General features: G+C 39.7%; 1 protein-coding gene across 1 annotated transcript in view; it reads right to left on the bottom strand.

Moving 5' to 3' along the window:
- LOC122551901 (secreted phosphoprotein 24-like) overlaps window positions 1–11,935 on the bottom strand; it is a 29,636-nt gene extending 17,701 nt beyond the window's left edge. Inside the window, exons 1-3 of the mRNA XM_087988588.1 lie at window positions 11,792–11,935; window positions 11,539–11,669; window positions 1,631–1,753 (exon numbers count right to left, since the gene is read on the bottom strand). Coding sequence (XP_087844714.1) covers window positions 1,631–1,753; window positions 11,539–11,669; window positions 11,792–11,843 — 306 coding nt within the window. The 5' untranslated portion in view covers window positions 11,844–11,935. The remainder of the gene's footprint in view (window positions 1–1,630; window positions 1,754–11,538; window positions 11,670–11,791) is intronic.
- Window positions 11,936–20,069: the final 8,134 nt, after the last annotated feature.

Here is a 20,069-nt window from a genome sequence, read left to right as displayed (position 1 = left end):
GCTACATTCTAACTCCTCCCTGACTGTCATGATAATAGTCTATGTATCTCTTTGCTCAGGTACCACGGTGTTTGAATCCTTTCCTTTAACTGTTTCCTATGTTTTGAATATATTATCAGGGAATGCTTTAATATTTGAGTCTGTGGAACCACACCCATTCTGTTTAAAAGCCTTTAATAATGGTAACCATCAGTCATAATCTTTGGTGTATAAGCCAAGACCTATTGCAGCTAAACAACAACTCGCTTTGCCTTCTGTCTAATACGTATCATTGACCTGCTTCTTTCTCCCAAGTCTCATGATTCCCAATCCATGCAGAGTTCAGTTGTACTGCTTTCCAAAGATCTTCAAAAAGTATTATACCGGTCACAGTTTTAATAGGAAGTCCCTCAGGTCCCTCTGGAGCAAGGTGTCCTGAGTTAACCAGACAGACCAACAGTGGATCAAAAAAGCCATGTCACAGATGGGACAGGCAATGGCCCTAGTGGTGCTACCACTAGACTAAAAATCCAGAGAGCCAGGTAATGTTCTGGGGACCTGGCTTGAATCCTTTCACTATCTATCTCCCTACAGAAGATCTTTGAATTCCCTTTGCGCAGACTACCAATCTAATCTTGTTTTGCCCCTTGTATTTCCTTTTTCACTTCTCCTTTGCACTTTTAATATTGATCCAGATTTTATTTATACTATCCGGGTGATATTTTTTCTACACACCATTTTGCTCTAAGGCAAAAAACATGTCTTGATGATGGTTTGCAGGAGACAAATTCAAGCAGTCCACTTTTGCAAGTCTCAAATCAGTTTATCCATCATTTGATGTGATTCTCCCATAGGAAATCATTTATGAAACAATCTGGACATGCTAAGAGCTACACAAGTAACTAATTTTAGATTATCAGCTGGGTGTACAGTGTGATGCTTTCACATGTACTAAAAGCTAATTACATTAATGCACTTTTATGGAGACAAATGAATTTGTACATATATTACAATTTCTTCAAAATATTGGTAATGGAGACAGCTAAATTCTGTTGCAATTCCATGGCAACGCACTGACCTATCAGAATTTAGCTGTCTTACCTAAGAATTAAGATTAAAAGGTAACTTCTTTCTGTGTCTCTATGCCAGTGATGGCCCAACAAATCAGCACTCTTTTCTCCCTTTGTTCAAGTATGTTTCTTGTGGCATAGTTATGAAGGTGCAATATAGGTAAGGAAGAGAAGGGAACTGAGGATGTGTTCTTGAGGTAACTATTCAGAAATGGGAAGCGATCCCATTACTGGCACTGGCACAACTATTAATGGATAAGCAAGAAAAGATTGATTGAAGGCAGTCCCATTCAGCTGGATAATGGAGGAGGTTCATACTGCATCAAAATTAGAGCTGTAGTTCATTATACTATTGCCCTATCACTGACCCTACTTTGTTCCATGTTAACAACAGAACCTTCCAAAGCTATCTCTGTAATGCTAATTTGCAAGTGGATGCTTTATTACCTACTGATGTGTGGGGGTCAATGTGAATTATCAACCAATGCAGGACTAAATTTCATATGTTGCATGGCAGGTCAATATGCCATTTAAGGATTAATTAGAACAAGGCAGTAAATGGTTAGCATTGTAATACTCACAGCATCTGGGGTAAGTAGCAGTGTACAATTTGCCGGATCCAATCCAGAATTTACAGCACATACAGTTTCCTGGACATCAATGATTATTTCGAAATCTGTTGCACCTTCTCCCAAATCAGTGGCCTAAGCAAAGGGACAGGGTTAAATGAATGAAGTATGTTTCAGGTAACACTTACAAACAATGATATAGGGCTTGGTTCCAAAAGAAAGTGTGCCGGCTAAAAGAAAAATGACTTTGACATGACATGCCATGCCCAGAAATATCACCCCTCCAATTTTGCCTTTCCTCAACTTTTATTATTTCAAAAGACAGTAAAAATCCTTTAGCCAACCCACACAAATTATGAGGCCAATTGAAAAAACAAACATGTATGCTTTAAAAAGTAAAGGGTACAATTCTAACCGGGTGAAGGAACAAAGGGACATGGATGCATATGTGCATTGGTGGCAGGACAGGATGAGAGAGTGGCAAACATAGAATACAGTAAGTCCAACTGTAACATTAAAGTTGGATGTCAATAACTAATATGATCTGGGTGATACTTTCTTCTCCAACAGTTACCCAGGCACAAGAACAGAAGTGTGTTTCAGCTCACACTTATAAATAATGATATTTTAGCAAATAGTGTTTTTTTTTCCTAAATCTTATTGTGCTCCTGGAAAATGACTTGGGACATTTTACTATGTTAAAGGAGCTATTCAAATTCCAAATTGTTGCATAGTGATCAGTTAGAAGAACCTCTTAAAAAATTATTGTAGAGAAGATGATATGAGTTATATGAGTCCTAAATTGAGTAGATTGATTTGTGGATGAATTACTAACATATTCATATGATCAATTTCACGAGTTGATTTTCCTGGTACTGAATTTTACAAAAATGCAGGAATGTAATGGTTATGTTCCTGGATTAGTAATCCAAATGTTTGGAAGATGGGGTTCCTCATCTCTGAAAATGATTAACTGCTGGAATCATACAGATGTACAGCACAGGAACAGACCCTTCAGTCCAACTCGTCCTTGCTGACTAGATATTCTAGGTTATTCTAGTCCCATTTGCCAGAATTTGGTCCATATCCTGCTTAACCGTTCCTATTTGTATACCCATTCAAACGCCTTTTAAATGTTGTAATTTTACTAGCCTCCACCTCTTCCTCTGGCAGCTCACTTCATACTCACACCACACACTGGTAAATTCTGTTGCTTTTATTAAATAACATAAAGAAATAAAATATGAATCTACTAAAAAGTACGAATTAAATCAGAGACTCAGATGTACATTGAAGATGATTTCACTAAAACAAGTGAAATTTGTATCATCAATAGTCACACGTGAGGTGCCGGAAGACTGGAGGTTGGCAAACATGGTGCCACTGTTTAAGAAGGGTGGTAAGGACAAGCCAGGGAACTATAGACCAGTGAGCCTGACCTCGGTGGTGGGCAAGTTGTTGGAGGGAATCCTGAGGGACAGGATGTAAATGTATTTGGAAAGGCAAGGACTGATTCGGGATAGTCAACATGGCTTTGTGCGTGGGAAATAATGTCTCGCAAACTTGATTGAGTTTTTTGATGAAGTAACAAAGAAGATTGATGAGGGCAGAGCGGTAGATATGATCTATATGGACTTCACAGCAACAAGTTAGGAATTACAAAATCTTAATTCAGCTTCAATGCAAAGCACTTACTATTTTCTTTAATTGTAAGAAGGCAGAACTTACACATGGGTCCCCTAAACCTGACTCATGAGAATTTGAGTTAACACCCAATGTTCAGAATAAAAAATCTGACCCTAATCACTCCAGAGTGCACCTCACTATTTGCCAGAACAGCAGAAAATCTGGCCTACAGTAAACTTGAAGAGAAATATTTCACTTGTGTTGTAAATACTTCTATTCCATTCTTCAAAAGGCAATCTAATTGAAACATGCAAGATCCTGAGGGTGTTCAGTAGTGTGGGTACCATGAGGTTTTTTCCCCTTCCAGGAACTTGAGGACTCAATTTATAAATGAAGGATCATCTGTTGAGATGGGGGATGAGGAAATTGTTTATTTTTTTTGCAGAGAGTTGTTAGTATATCGAAGACTCTTTCCCAATGAGTAATGAAAACAGGATCATTGAATATTTTTAAGCCTAAATTAAATAGAGTCTTGTTTAAGCAGGGAATCAATGGTTAAAGCTGGTAAACAGAAAAATCGAGTTGAGGCCATAATCAGATTAGCCATGATCTTACAAATGATGAAGCTTGTTTGAGATCCCCAAGATCCTGCTCATACTCCCGTTCATATATTCTCTGCCTGTCGTTTGTTTCTTTTTAATGTTTACAGTCATCAGGCCATGCAAAACAATAGAGCATTTTACAGAACAATGATGCAATCAGACCACGATCATTGCACTCCACTCAGTTCATTTCATTCATAATCTTACCACTTATTAACTACGTGTCCGAACATATCACAGGATGTTGCAATTTATTTTGTAAGGAATGGCATGCATCAATTTCCAGTTTCGTAATCAATACACTCCAAACTCTAAATTCTTTTGGTAACTTTCCCAACTATCTATTATAATGTCAATGGAATAAAGAAGTGGTGAATTATCAAATTAAGTAAACAAATTCAGAGGTATGAAATGTTCTGGCTTCTGTTACCGGATCTTTTAAGATGTAGCAAAAGCACAATGACAGATCATTCCCATCCTAATATCAAACTCAGCAATATTCCAGAATCCTGTTTACTGCTTTGAGACATAGAGTCATACAGTTACGCAGCACAGAAATAGATCCTCTGGTCTGACGCCTGCATGTTGATCAGTTATCCGAAATTGATCTCGTCCCATTTGCCAGCATTTGGCTCCTATTCCATCCAAATGCCTTTTAAATGTTGTAACTAGCTGTCAGCTGTAAACTGAAATTTCCTGCCATTTTTACTCAGTCATTGACAGCATAACTTCAGCCACCCAGTTCCCATCTTCTGATATTCTGTTCTTGAATTATGCTTCCTCCCCCCAATTCTTTTAAACTCCACCATTTAGTCAAGTTTTGTCGACCACTTCCAATTAGTCCTTTTCAGTTCATGAATGCATTTTCAATATGCATTTGTGAAGCTTCTTTGGATATTTTTTCTGCATTAAAGATATTGTTTTGTTTGTGAGTTATTCATCATGTGAAAAGGTATAAAAGTGTAGACCAATATAGGAAAAGGCATTGACACAAATTAATACGAAGGAATGTGGTTGTGATTCTTGAAGGCTAACCAGCTAAGTCCCGGTGTAATGCAAGCTGTGTGATTTATATGTTATATTTTAATAGAACTTATTTTTGACTTTGAGCTTTGAACCAAAGACATGTGGCTTTTGGTCTCCGTAAATGAAATGATTTAATGAGTAACTGTCAATATTGGAAGCATATTATTTTTAAGTGAGTGTGTGAGAGAGGAACTTCTTGGAATAGTAATGGGAAACTGTTTGCATTGGGAGAGTTTTGCAAATGGGCAGAGTAAGCGTTGAGAGGCATTAGCTTGCTTTTAATTAGATGGATCAGGAGATATTTTGGTTTGTTTGTTGAGGGAAAAACTAAAAGTTTGGATTTTTTGTTTCAATTTGTAGCAGACCTGGTTGAAGTGAGATAGAACTTGTTTGAAATCCAAACTCAAAAGAAAAAATATTAATATATCGAAATGACACACCTTACCTCATAACTTACATCAGAATTATTAGTTTATCAACACAATGTCCATATGTCTTACATTTAACAATTAATGTTCAAGCAATTAAAGCTAAATACTTGGAACACAATTTTCAATGTACTACACCCCTCTATTCTTAGTAAATGAGAGTCATCGTATGTTGTAAAAGCTTGTTTTCAGAAGTGAAAATAATAAACTTAAACATAATATGATCATTCAACTTCACCAGTAACGCTACTACATATTCTATTTGTTGTCATAAATTAACAAAACACTCAAGTCATATACAATGAAATAAAAGATTAGTTCACTGTCTGAAGAGAGCTCATTTCATAACATAATCACTCAAATCATCTTGTTGCATGAGGAGGATACCTTCCAACATCAGGTATGATCCCTATTTTATCCCAATCTTCAATTGTGAAGTTAAAATTGGAAAAATGGTCAATGTTTACCAACATGGTTTTCAAGAGCTTTGAAGAGGGGCAGGTTTCCTGTGATGATGTGTGAACTGTACTTACCAATGATAATTGATTCTTTTGGCTATGTCCCAGAAAATGGCTGGGTGGCAGTCATGATTGAATAGCAGCGCAGACTCAATGGGCCAAATGGCCTAATTGCATCAATAGCTTAGGGTCTCATGATCTAACGACACTGTCTTGAAAACTAATGCAACTGAAACAATTCAAGCCACAGAACTCACAACAATTTTTCATATTTTGCAAAGCAGTGAAATAGTTTCATGAGATGAGTATTTTTCATGATCCAACATCAATTTATTGATCAGAACATTTTGGAAGTTGACATGCTATTAATGATAGATTCCATTGCTCTGGGATGGATGTGCTCTTTTTGAATCCATATTAATCCTAATTATAATGATTCCTCTCTCCACTCCTAGTCTTTATACACAACTTTCTAGATCTGCATGGTGTTAATTAAGGGCAGCCACTAAGTTGGAGTGAGAGCGATGCAGAGGTAGTGCTGCAGCTGGGGGCACTACGTGATCGGGGGTTTCTGATGTTTTAAGACGAAGATGTACAAGCAGATGTATACCATTCAGCCCATCAAGTCTACTCCATCATTCAATTAGATTATGACTGATCTGTGATCCTCAATTCCAGCACTGATCCTTGAGGCACGCTGTGGATTACAGACTGCCATCCAGAAAATGCCCCACTTATCCCAACTCTCTGTCTCCTCTTAGTAAGTTAATCCTCTATTCATGTCAACATACTACCTCATGGACTCTTATCTTATTAAGTAGCGTAACGTGTAGTACTTCATCAAATGCCTTCTGAAAATCCAAACATATTATATCCATTGTTTCTCATTTATCTATCCAGCCTGTTACCTCCTCAAAGAATTCTTGTAAATTTGTCAGGCATGATGTCTCCTTCATGACATCATGCTGACTCTGCTGGAAAATATTATGTTTTTCTAAATGGTCTGCTATTACATCCTTTATAATAGATTAACATTTTCCCAGCAACAAATATTAAACTATCTGATATCCAGCTACCTGTTTTGCATCTCCTTCTCTTTTTAAATAAAGGTATTACCTTGGCAGTTGTCGAATCCTTTGGGATTTTTCCAGAATCTAAGAATTCTTGGAAGATCACTATCAATGCATTGAGTATTTACTGGAGCTACTTCCTTGAATATGCTTGTATGCAATCCCATCAGATTCAGGGGACTTATAAGCCTTTAACCTCATTAGTTTCCCTGGCACTTTTTCTCTCATGACAGTTTTTTTTTTGTGTCCCTTGAATTTTGGAAGACTACTAGTGTCGTCCACTCTGAAGACTGAGGCAAAGTATTTACTCAACTTCTCTGCCATTTTCTGGTCCACATCATTATTTCCGGTTATAGTCCAACAGGTTTAATTGGAAGCATACTAGCTTTCGGAGCGACGCTCCTTCATCAGGTGATAGTGGAGGGCTCAATCATAACACAGAACTTATAGCAAAAATTTACAGGGTGATGTAACTAAAATTATACATTGAAAAATTGATTGTCTGTTAAGCCTTTCATCTGTTAGAATACAGTGATAGTTTCACTTCTTTCTTGTGTAAATCACAAAACCTTTTTTTTAAGTTGCATTCTCAGGTTAGCTGTTAACAAAGGTGATAGCTAGACAATATGTTGAAGGTGTTGGCCCCCTGTGTTCTCTGTCTATGCCATGATGTTTAGATTGATTCTAATCTAAAAAGTGAGATAACAGAGTTTTACATATATTCAGCGTCCACCATGACAGGGGTGTATGGAGTTATCCTGAGAGCCGGGCAGTTTGCTACGAACAATGATCTGTTTGACGTTTGGCGGTTGTTTAAAGGCAAGTAGTGGAGGTGTGGGGAAGGTCTTGGTGAGGTGCTCATCCTCATTGATAATGTGTTGCAGGTCACGAAGAACATGGCGTAATTTTTCAGCTCCTGGGAAGTTCTGAACAATGAAGGGTATTCTGTCAGTTGCAGCACATGTCTGTCTCCTGAGGAGGTCATTACGGTTCCTTGCTGTGGCACGTCGGAACTGGCGGTCGATGAGTTGAGCATCGTACCCCGTTCTTGTGAGGGCATCCTTGAGTACTTCCAGGTGTCCGTCACGTTCCTCCTCATCTGAGCAGATCCAGTGTATGCATAGGGCTTGTCCATATGGCTGTTTTAATACGTTTTGGGTGGAAGCTGGAGAAGTGTAGCATTGTGAGGTTGTCTGTGGGTTTGCGGTAGAGTGTGGTGCTGAGGTGTCCGTCCTTGATGGAGACGCATGTGTCCAAGAATGAGACAGATAGTTGAGAGTAGTCCATGGTGAGTTTGATGGTTGGATGAAACTTGTTGATGTCACTGTGTAGTTTTATCAGTGACTCCTCGCCATGGGTCCAGAGGAAGAAAATGTCGTCAATGTACCTGGTGTACAATGTTGGCTGTACAACTGACAGGGTACCCTTCGTTGTTTATTACTTCCCTGGAGCTGAAAAATTACACCATGTTCTTCGTGACCTGCAACACATTATCAATGAGGATGAGCACCTCACCAAGACCTTCCCCACACCTCCACTACTTGCCTTTAAACAACCGCCAAACGTCAAACAGATCATTGTTCGTAGCAAACTGCCCGGTTCTCAGGACAACTCCATACAACTCTGTCACGGTGGACACTGCAAGACGTGTCAGATTGCGGACATAGATACCACTATTACGCATGGGAACACCTCCCATCTTGTACATGGCAGGTATTCATGTGACTCAGCCAACGTTGTTTATTTTATACGTTGCAGGCAAGGATGCCCGGAGGCATGGTACATTGGGGAAACCGAGCAAAGGCTATGACAACGGATGAATGGGCACCGCACAACAATCAACAGACAGGAGGGTTCCCTCCCAGTTGGGGAACACTTCAGTGGTCCAGGACATTCAGCCTCGGACCTTTGGGTGACCATCCTCCAAGGTGGACTTCTGGACAGGCAGCAGAGAAAAGTGGCCGAGCAGAGGCTGATAGCTAAGTTCGGTACCCATAGGGAGGGCCTCAACCGGGACCTCGGGTTCATGTCACATCACAGGTGATCACCATTGCACTACACACACACACACAGATATTCCTACACACACACACTCTCACATACACACGGACACAGGTACACACAGACATGCACACAAACACCCACACACACCCTTATAGACACACACACTCCCACACTCACACATGCACCCCCTCACAGACTTAAGACACTCTGCACTCACTACACACACACACACACACACACACTTTCTCACACTCACAACCCCCACGCCAAACAGACACACACACAAAGACCCACATGCACACATATATTTTGTGGGGTGAATTTGTACTTGCAGAGTTACATTGTTATTTGCTCAAAAACTGCATGCACGCATGTAGAACTCTGAGCTCAAAAGCTGCATGAATTTATGTAAAACTCTGTTATCTCACTTTTTAGATTAGAATCAATCTAAACATTAGGTCATAGTCAGAGAACACAGGGGGCCAATACCTTCAACATATTGCCTAGCTATCACCCATTGTTGATAGCTAACCCGAGAATGCAACTTTAAAAAAAGGTTTTGTGATTTACACATGAAAGAAGTGAAACTATCACTGTATTCTAACAGATAAAAGGCTTAACAGACAATTAATCTTTCAATGTATAATTTCAGTTACATCACACTGTAAATTTTTGCTATAAATTCTGTGTGTCAGGATTGAGCCCTCCACTATCACTTGATGAAGGAGCGTCGCTCCGAAAGCTAGTGTGCTTCCAATTAAACCTGTTGGACTACAACCTGGTGTTGTGTGATTTTTAACTTTGTACACCCCAGTCCAACACCAGCAAGTCCAAATCATTACTATTTCCAGTCTTGTTCTCTCAGGGGCTTATGTTCATTTTGGATTCTGTCCTCCTTTTTATATATTTAAAGATACTCTTGCTGTTTGTTTTCATATTATTTGCAAGTTGAGACTAAAAGTTTACATTCTCTTTCTTTATAATTTTTTGGTCACCTTTTGTCAGATTTTAAAACTTTCCCAAGCATTTGGCTTACCACTAATCCTTGCAACATTGTATGTTTTCTCATCAATTTGATGCTCCCTGGTTATATTCTAGTTCATCGCCTTCTTCTTCATGAGCTGTGATATACTTTTGCTGTGAGCCATGAATTATTTTCTTCAATGTCGGTGTTTTTCCTTGATCGGCCTTGCTTATAAATTCCTTTCTTGGTCTACTCCAGCCAGCTCTGTGCTCATTCCTTTGTAATTACCTTTATTAAAGCCTAGCACAGTTGACTCTAAAGAAAGTTCCTCCCTCTCAAACTGATTGTTAAATTCTATCATGCTATGTACACTGTTTCCGAGGATATCGTTAACTTTGATATCTTTTATTAAATCTGCCTCATTGAACATCACCACATCCCAAGGAGCCTGTTCCCTGGTTGAATCCAGAACATAATGTTCCAGGAAATCATCCCAAGTACAATCCATGAATTCTCTGTCAGTCTGATTTCATGAATATTAAAGTCACCCATGATTAATGTATTCCCTTGTGGAATCAAGATTAGAGTGATGCTGGAAAAGCACAGCATGTCAGGCAGCATCCGAGGAGCAGGAGAATTATTGTTTTGAGCAAAAGTCCTTCATCAGGTCCTGATGAAGGGCTTTTGCCTAAAATGTCGATTTTTCTGCTCCTCAGATGCTGCCTGACCTGCTGTGCTTTTCCAGCACCACTCTAATTTTGACTCTAATCTCCAGCATCTGCAGTCCTCACTTCTGTTGACCTTTGTTGAATACTTAGTTACCAGCTACTTTGTACTCATGTCTCTGTAATGTCTATAAGATCACACCCATTAACTTATATTTGTGCCGATAATTCATGTCTTTTGCTTTGAGTATGAGCATTCAAGAAAAGAGCCATTAATTTTGTCTTTTTACCAATCTTTCCCCTTTTGACCCTTTGTATGGCTGTTCTACTACTGGTTTTCTATTTTTGTATCTTCTTTCTCTCCCTGTCTACTTGGGTATCTTTACCCAAATAGCTGCCCTGTTAATGCTGTCACATCCACTTGCTTCATATGCCTACACTACCCCTCTCCAAAACCCCGCAGCCCTCTAATTATTTTAAAACCCTATCTGCAGTCCTAGTTTTTTGACTTTCCAGGCCGCAGATCTCAGGATGATTCGGATTCCATCCAATTGCAGTATTCAGGGCTTCCTTTCATGTGCGATACTTTATTCAGATTTTATTCAAATTTCATGCAGCATTTTGCTTTTGCTATGACGACAGAGAGGGATGGACTTGAACCAACTGCATATTTGCTTTTCAACAGTATCTAATGGCTACAGCCTCCTATTGTCACCTCTAGAATGAAATTGCAATCTCATCACAGGTAAGCAAATCTTTGCGCAGGGAAATCCCATTTTGATGTTCACAAAGGAATTTCAAGATTACTGGTTCACATCGAAGCAATTAATAAAGAGGTGATGTCAAGAGGAAATAATAGATTTGGACAAAAAGAAATACAATCATACATTTTCTTTTAATAAGATGTAGATCTAATCCAAACAATTCCAACCTAAAATGTTGTAATTTATTGTCTATCTCTTGACTATGACCAAATTTCTCACTCTAAATTCATAGCACGTTCCATAAAATGTGTAAAGTTAATGTTCATTACAAGGAAAAAACTAAAGGGAATCAATTGGATTTGGTGACACTTACATTTAGTACTTGGCAGCTCACAATACGGAAGAGATTATTCATTGCAAACATCTGATTCACTTGTGTAATTGTAGCATTTACTGCCTCAGGTGTCTGTGAATTGGTCGACTGATCACATGGAATCCCAGAATCTAAAAGCAAAGGGAGTTAAAGATGAATATATTTGTGATTGTTTGTCTTTTGGTTTAACATCCAATGCTTACAACAACAATTTACACAGTAAAATCATTCCTTAATATATTTCAATACTTGCCAGAATAGTAGAGGATCTGGGCTACAGCAAATATGATAAAAATGATTTTCATTTTGTCTGTTTGGATATGTTGATAGACACTTCAGTTCTGTTCTTCTGTCTTTGCCTGCTGCCTGTTTCTATTCAACATTTATATACCTCAGGAAAAACAACTCACATTCTGCATCAGTGATGTAATCTGACCACAAGTAATGCACACCTTCACTCATTTCGTTTCCTTCAAATTCTTCCCACTTGCTAACTATGTGTTCAAAAGCGTCACTGGGTGTCGCAATTTTTAATAAGCAGTAATGTGTGTCAATTTCCAGTTACATAATCAAAACAATCTAAAGTTAAAAATCACAGTACACCTGGATGTAGTCCAACACATTTATTTGGAAGCACTCACTTTCAGAGTGCTGCTCCTTCATCATGTGGTTGTGCAGGATATGATCGAAAGACACAGAATTTATAGATAAAGTTTACAGTGTGATGGAACTGAAATTATATATCGAAAAAGACCTGGGTTGTTTACTTAGTCCCTTATCTTTTAGAATGACCATTTTGCTTTCAGTTCATTCATTTGTAAATGAGCCTCAAACAGGACATCTCACACCTTCAATTCATTATCCAAAAATGTAACTTCAAAAAAGTTTTGGGATTTACATATGGAAGCACTGAAACCAACATGGTCATTCTGAAAGATGAGAGACTTAACAAACAATCTATGTCTTTTTCAATATATAATTTCAGTTACATCACACTGTGAACTTTTGCTATAAATTTTGTGTTTTACGATCTTATACTCCACAATCACCTGATGAAGGAGCAGCACTCTGAAAGCTAGTGCTTCCATATAAACCTGTTGGACTATAAGCTGGTGTTGTGCAATTTTTAACTTTGTACATCCCAGTCCAACACCGGCATCTCCAAATCAAAACAATTTGAGTTCTACATAACTTGGTAACTTTAGAAATTATTTATGATGAACTTCAATAAAGTAAAGAAGTGATAAATTATCAAATTAAACAAGTAACTCATGAACATGAAACTTATTGGTCACTTTGAAGTTACTGGATGCCTCAATAGGTAGCCAGCCATTCGAGCACATCCAACCTCTCAATTAGCATCCCTTCTATTAACTTAATCATTTTCACTACAACTGATACTATGGCAACCTTCTCTTCCTTAGTTATTGCCAGCATAAAATACCCGTAAGTATTTTGGACTGATCCTGCTATCTCAGCATATATAATTTCTTTGTCTATAATAGGCCTCACCTCTCCTCTGAATACTGAGTTATTAGGTACATTTAATGAGAAGACATTTATGTTCCCTTTTATTAACTGCAGTTCTGTTTTCATATTCTGTGTTTGCTGGTCCTTTATTCCTCTTCATTTCCTGTCTCAATTTACTGATTTTGCCTAGTTCTTACTTAAAGAATTCACCGAATATACCTCAAGTACACTTCATTTGCGTCTGATCATACTCTCCACCTTGCTTGTCATCCAAAATAACTTGTCTTTCATAACTCTACCTTTTGCTCTTCTTACTTTGTGCCCAGCCCATTCTGAAAGCATCTCCTCCTTGAAGATCACCCATTGATCTGTTCCTGCTTTCACTGTTGGACACTGGATAGATCCTCTCTTATCACATTACGATTGGCCCTTTCCAAGTTTAGAAATTCTATTTTACATTGCTCCTTGATCTTCCTTCTTGCTTGCCCAGCCTTATGATACAACAATCACTCTTATCTGAGTGTTCTGCCACAAATATTTGGTCAACTCACCCAACCTCATTCCCAATCACCAAATGTAGCAATGCTTTATGTTCAGAAGAAATAGGGCAGAGTTATCAAAACTGAAATTGCTTGAAACATTCAGCTGATCTGGCAGCATCTATGGGGAGAAATCAGAATTAACTTCTCAGGTCCAGTGACTCTTCCTTAGGACACAGGGAATGGATATGTCATTTGCCCCTCAAATCTGCTCGGCCATTCAATAAGATCAGATCTAATCTGCTTGTGTTTTGATTCTCACATTTTATTCAATACTTGATAACATTTGATTCAATTGCCTGTCAAGAAACTATTTTTGTAGTTGGATGTGAACATACTGATCAAGGAAGTGTTCATAAATACATTTTAGAAATTCCTTCCTCTCTATACATTTTACTCTGACATAATACCTATTGATGATAGGGTAATTAGTACCATTCTATAGCTGTGATCTCCCCATGATTTTGATCCTTTGCTTCTTGCTTCTTGCTTCACATCTCATACTGAATGGATCTTGCCTTTGCTCTGTCAAGGCCAGCCCCTTTTTTCCAACACTAGAGCTCCAGGACCTTTATTCCTTCTCCATCTGCCCTGAATTTTTGTCTAAATGCTAGCTTCCAATTCTGAACTGTTTTTAATCCATGTCTATCTATAACATACTCTGACATGACTATTATACTTTTAGTTCACCAACCTTGTCCACCACACTCATGTTTTGCAATAATATCTCTACATCCTTGATTGCTGTTCCTCACCTGTTATTATCTACACTCTCTCTTGTATTGTCCAACACTCACTATTCACCATATTCCTCTTTTTTATTTCTATATGCTATTGCCAGAATGTGCCAATTTTAATTGAATCCTCTATAACCACACCAGTGAACCTCCCAAAAGGAAATGTTCCCATTGTGTTGAGCTGGAAGCCATCTTTTTGTTTCAGCATCTCCTGCCACATACTTGGTCCCAATGGCCAATTATCTGAAACCTTTCCTGTACCTGAAGCCCTGCATTGATCCTTCAGAGCTGCCAGTTCTATTCTCAATGACTCTTAATTCGCACATTTACCCTAAATCTGACCATGACTTCCAATACTTGCTGTCTTTTATAAAGGGGAAAGGGAAAGACTATTGATGGAGAGCCAACATTTTATGTGTAGGTGATATCTTCATGTTTGTAAATTATATCATTAATATAGGGACTGCAGGAAGTACATAAGCTGTATTTGCACCAATGCAGATTTAAACTGAAAATTGATCCATAGTCACAGACAGTACTGGTATGAAGGCAAAGCAACTTTTAAAGCTGTGTTTTTAAAATAGTGAAATATTTTAAAACAGGAGACAAATCAGTTCCAGACAAGTCCTGAAACTAATGCAAGTACCTCAATAGATTATGAGCAATAATTGCCTTTTTGTTAAGGGGGAAAACAAGCAAATGTCCGTGCTGTCTCAAACCTCACAAAAAATGAAAAGCCCCATCTCAGCCCAACCTTGGACTCATAATGAGTCACGTGACCGAGCGAGCCATATTTGTGACCTGCGTTTAAATGTAACAGCAGAGATTTCTTAAATTAGCGAGAGAAACGCCAAAGAGATACCGTCTGTAAACTTATTGAAGTAACAATGAGACAAAAATATCTTGTAAGTGGGAGTGGAGCTCTCCTCCATGCTATTCCACCTGTATATTCACCAAACAGAAAATCCCTGGATAATTCAACTGTGATAAACTTTGTAGCTCATGAGCATCCTCTCTATTTACCGATGTGATGTCAAGTCTGTCATTTATATTTTTTTTAATCATACATAAGATTTGGACATGACTGGATAAAGAGGCCTGCATTTATTGCCCAGCTCAAGATGCCCTTGAGAAGATGGTGACAAGCTGCCTGGTTGAACTGCTACAGTCCATGTGTTATAGGCAGACACATCATCCCATCATGCCATTTGAAAGGGAACTCAAGAATTTTGACCAAGCCACACTGAAGGAGCAGTGATACATTTCCAAGATTGGATTGTGAGTGGCTGGGAGGAAAACTTACAATGGCCTGTGTTTCCATGTCTCTGCTACACTTGTCGTTTTGGGTGGTAGTGGTCATGGTCATTTCCTTGAGAGATGCTTTCTAAGGAGCAATGGTGAATTTCTGTCGTACATATAGATGGTGCACACCACTGCTACTGAGCATTGGTGGGGAGAGTGTGAATGTGGTGTAAGGCAAGTAGATGGCTTTGATTTGAACGGTGTCATCATCTTGTGTATTGTCAGAGCTGCACTCATCCAGGAAAGTAAGGAGCATTTTGTCACATTCCCATCATATGCCTTGTAAATGATGGACAGATTTTTTTAATGGAATCAGACGATGAGATACTTGTTGCATGATTCTCAGTATCTGACCTGTTCTCATAGCCATGTTATTTATACAGCTAGCCCAGTTCAGTTTCTGATCAATGACAAGCCCCAGAGAGTTGATAGGAGAGGGATCAGTGATAAGAATACCATTGAAAGTCAAGGGGGTGATGGTTAGGTTCTTTCTTGTTGGAGATGGTCATTTCCTGGCACTTTTCTGGCTTGATTGCTACTTGCTACTCATTGGTTGAATCCTGAATATTAAACATGTTTTGCTGTATTTGGACATGGAATGTTTCAGTGTCTGAAGAGTTGTGAATGGTACTGAACAACGAGCAATCATCAGCAAACATCCCATTGCTGACCTTTTCATGGCTGGAAGGTCATTGATGAAAATGGTTGGACTGAGGACTCAACATCTCCTTTAGAGATATCCTGGAACTAAAATGACTGACCAACAGCCACAGTCATCTTCCTTTTTGATGAATATAGCACCAAACAGGAGACAGTTCTCACCCTGATTCCCATTGACTCTGGTTTTACTAGGGCTCTTTAATGCCACACTCAGTCAAATGCAGCCTTGACGTTAGGGTCAGATACTCTCACCTCACCTCATCAGCTCTTCATGAATTCAGCTCTTTTGTTCATGTTTGAACCAAGGCTGTAATGTGATCAGGAGCTGAGTGGCCCTGGTGGTACACAAATTGTGCACCAATGAGTATGTTGTTGCGAAGCAAGAGCTGCTTGATTATATTATTGATGACATGTTCCAACACTTTACTTAATATCACGAGTAGACAGATGGTGATTGCCAGGGTTAGATTTGCCCTGTGTTTTGTGTACAAGGACACAGCGGAGCAATTTTCCTCATTGTCGGGTTGATGCCAGTGATATAGCTTACTGAAACAACTTGGCTAGGGCTGCAGCAAATTCTAAATTACACGTCATCAGTACTATTGCTGGAATGTTGTCAGGGCTCATTGCATTTGAAGCGCCTCCAGTTTTTTCTTGATACCATGGGGAGTACACAGAAGTGGCTGAAGGTTGGTGTCAGTGATCCTGGGAAGTTCTGAAGGAGACTGAGCTGGATCACCCACTTGGTACTTTTAACCAAAGATCTTTGCAACTGCTTCAGCTTTATCTTTTGCATTGATGTGCTTGGCTCCCCTGTGTTTAAAATGATGACACTTATGGAGCTTCCTCCTCCAGTGAGTGTTTTGTTATCCAGTACAACTCAGATCTGGGTGTGACAGGTCTGCAGAGCTCAAATCTCAGATCCATTGATTGTGGAGGTCCTTAGTTCTGTCTATCACTTGCTGCTTATGCTGCTGAGCACATACGTGGCTCTGTGTTGTAACTTCACCAGGCTGACCCTCATTTCAGATACACCTAGTGGTGCTCCTGGCTTTGCCTCCTCCACTCTTCATTGAACTAAGCTTGATCCACTAGTGTGAAGGTAGTGGTAGTAGAGTGGGGGACATGAAAAGCCATGAGGTTGCAGATAGCATTGGAGTACAATTCTACTGCTGTTGATGTCCAGATCGTGAGTTGCCAGATCTGTTCGAAGTCCACACCATTTACCACAGTGATTGTGCCAACACAAAATGAGGGTCAGCATTCTCAATGTGAAGACAGGACTTTGTATCCATAAGAACTACTCTTACTGATACTGGTTATGGGAAAATGCATCCACAGTAGGCAGATTGGTAAAGATCACACCAAGCACATTTCCTCTGGTTGGCTCCTTTCCCACCTCCTATTTGACCCATTCCGATAGCAAAGTTCTTTCAGACTCAAGCAGCTCGGTCTATATTGGTGCTGTCAAGGCAACCCTGCTGCTGAATGATGTAGTCTCTGACTGAGTGTACATTGTGCATCCTTCCCAACCTTAATATTTCCTGCAAGTGGTATTCCACATGAGGGATGATGGATTCCCCAGCCGAGGGAGGCACGTCAGTGTGGGGTAATCAGCAGAAGATTTCTGCACTCAAAGTTGACCTGATGCCATGAGTATCATTGGGGAGGTTCAGAGCCAATATTGGTGACTCTGAGGGCAACTCCCTCCCAAGTATATACCACTGTGCCACCACCTCTGCTGGATCTTCTGTAAGAAAACTCAGCCCTTACAGAGTCATATAGTTCCAACAAAGGGGGAAAAAGTTCATACATCCCGTCAAGTCTCTGTGAGAGACATTTAGTTCAGTTCTTCCCACACTACTCCTTTGTGGTTCATGTTACCATTTGAAAATTAATATAAGCCCAGAAGCCAACAAAAACAACACAGTGAAATGGCAACATAGGAATTTTTCACTTAAAACTCCATGTATTGTAGATCAACACATAATTTGTTAGTTAATATGAAAATCTGTGGTTTCAATGTAATTTGTAGAATGTTATTGGTCAGAAATATCAACAGGGAAGTGGTCAGACATCCACAATAGGACCACACAGAAATTCCTACAATGTTAATGAAAAGTCACTCAATCGAAATTAGAGTCAGAGATTTCAGATGGTTCCAACTCTCTCAAGCTTAATATTAGGAATTGTGAGAGGATTAAAGCCTGCTCTCCCTCCTGTGTAATTATTACACTGAATCATGGTATCACTGCCCTTAATCTGACAGCCCACTCTCACAAAGCTAACTCCCACAACATACTTACTCACGACCCTACTCTGTCTGATCTACTACAACCCCTTTACCCAGACACAACATAACTCAACATCCCATCCCCGATCCAATCAGACACAACAGCACCCCACTGCAATCCAAAATCCCCCATCTGACTGGATTCGACTAGATCCCACAGCCACACCAATTCCTGGCTCTAGCCTGAGCACTCATCCACTTACCTGACTCCCTACCCCTCACCTATACGTTACCCCTCATCCCCCTGACACCTTACACCCCTCTCCCCAACACCCACTGGCTGCCCTCCTCCCTCACCCACCTAGGACCCAACATCCCTTCCGACTCACCCCACCCACGTAACTCTCTAACCCAATTCTTTCCTTCTCTCAATAGCATTCAAAGGGGCTGCAGCACTTTTAAATCACAGAATGATGCACTCACTGCTGAGGAAGGCAGTATGATTTCCATGCCGATTCCCTCCACTTCTGTGTGCACAGATTCCTAGATTCACCTACATTGTTTTGGAAGAGAAGATTCCTGTCCAGGAAATTTGTGGAGAGAATTCATCTGAAAGCAAGTATCAGGATCAGGATCACAAATAAGGGGTCAGGCCCTTATTTCACCTATTTATGTTTGTTCCAGCCAAGCTCTCCACATTCCTCAATGATAGAACACTGAGGGAGACCCATCTCCTCCTGCTCATTGAATCCAGGATAGCCATGTATGACCCTCTACTACACATTTCCCCATATAACACAGAAGGGAAAAATGGTAATGTTTGGAAATGAATGTATTGTTCATTCTAATTACACAAGATGAGCCAGAACACCGGTGCATGATTAGAACATCAAACGTAGAATGGTACAGCACAGGAACAGGCCCTCTTGTCCACTATGTTGAGCCAAAAATGACGAACATTGTTTTAACTTTTATTGGTTGTCAATACAGAAATCAGTCTGAAATATCTCAGGTTATGGGTTTTTCACACATACTCTGTCCCTGTTGCTGCCTTCTCCTTCTCATTAAGTTAATCTCTTCAATTCTTTATGTACTGTCACACCTCTATGTTGACACCTTGTACTGTTAGAGTCGAAGTGTGGTGCTGGAAAAGTACAGAAGGTCATGCAGCAGTCGAGGAGCAGGATTGTCAATGTTTCTCAACCCACTTCCCCCAAACATTCCTGATGAAGAGCTTCGGCCCAAAACATCACCCCTTCTGCTCTTCGGATGCTGCCTGACCTGCTATGCTTTTCCAGTGCCACACATTTCAGTTCTGACTCTCCAGCATCTGCAGCCCTCACATTCTCCACCTTGTACCGTTAGGTTGAACATACCTAACGACGTTCTTTAAGACCTGATTGAAATTAATGGAAGAAGACACGCACACTTTAATATGAAACAAATTCACGATCGTGTTCTACTTTTGACATATACATACAAGTGAATCTTTCACTGCCTGTCGATCCATTGGGCAGTTTGGACATGGTGTCACTCAGACCTCCATCTTAGAATCTGTGGCACCGATCTCATGAACCCCAGCCTGAAAGT

The sequence above is a fragment of the Chiloscyllium plagiosum genome, unplaced genomic scaffold (genome assembly GCF_037043375.1).
Source record: "Chiloscyllium plagiosum isolate Xiang-an unplaced genomic scaffold, Cpla_swu_hap1 HiC_scaffold_7, whole genome shotgun sequence".
NCBI lineage: Eukaryota > Metazoa > Chordata > Chondrichthyes > Orectolobiformes > Hemiscylliidae > Chiloscyllium > Chiloscyllium plagiosum.
This window is presented reverse-complemented; position numbering and strand designations above follow the sequence as displayed.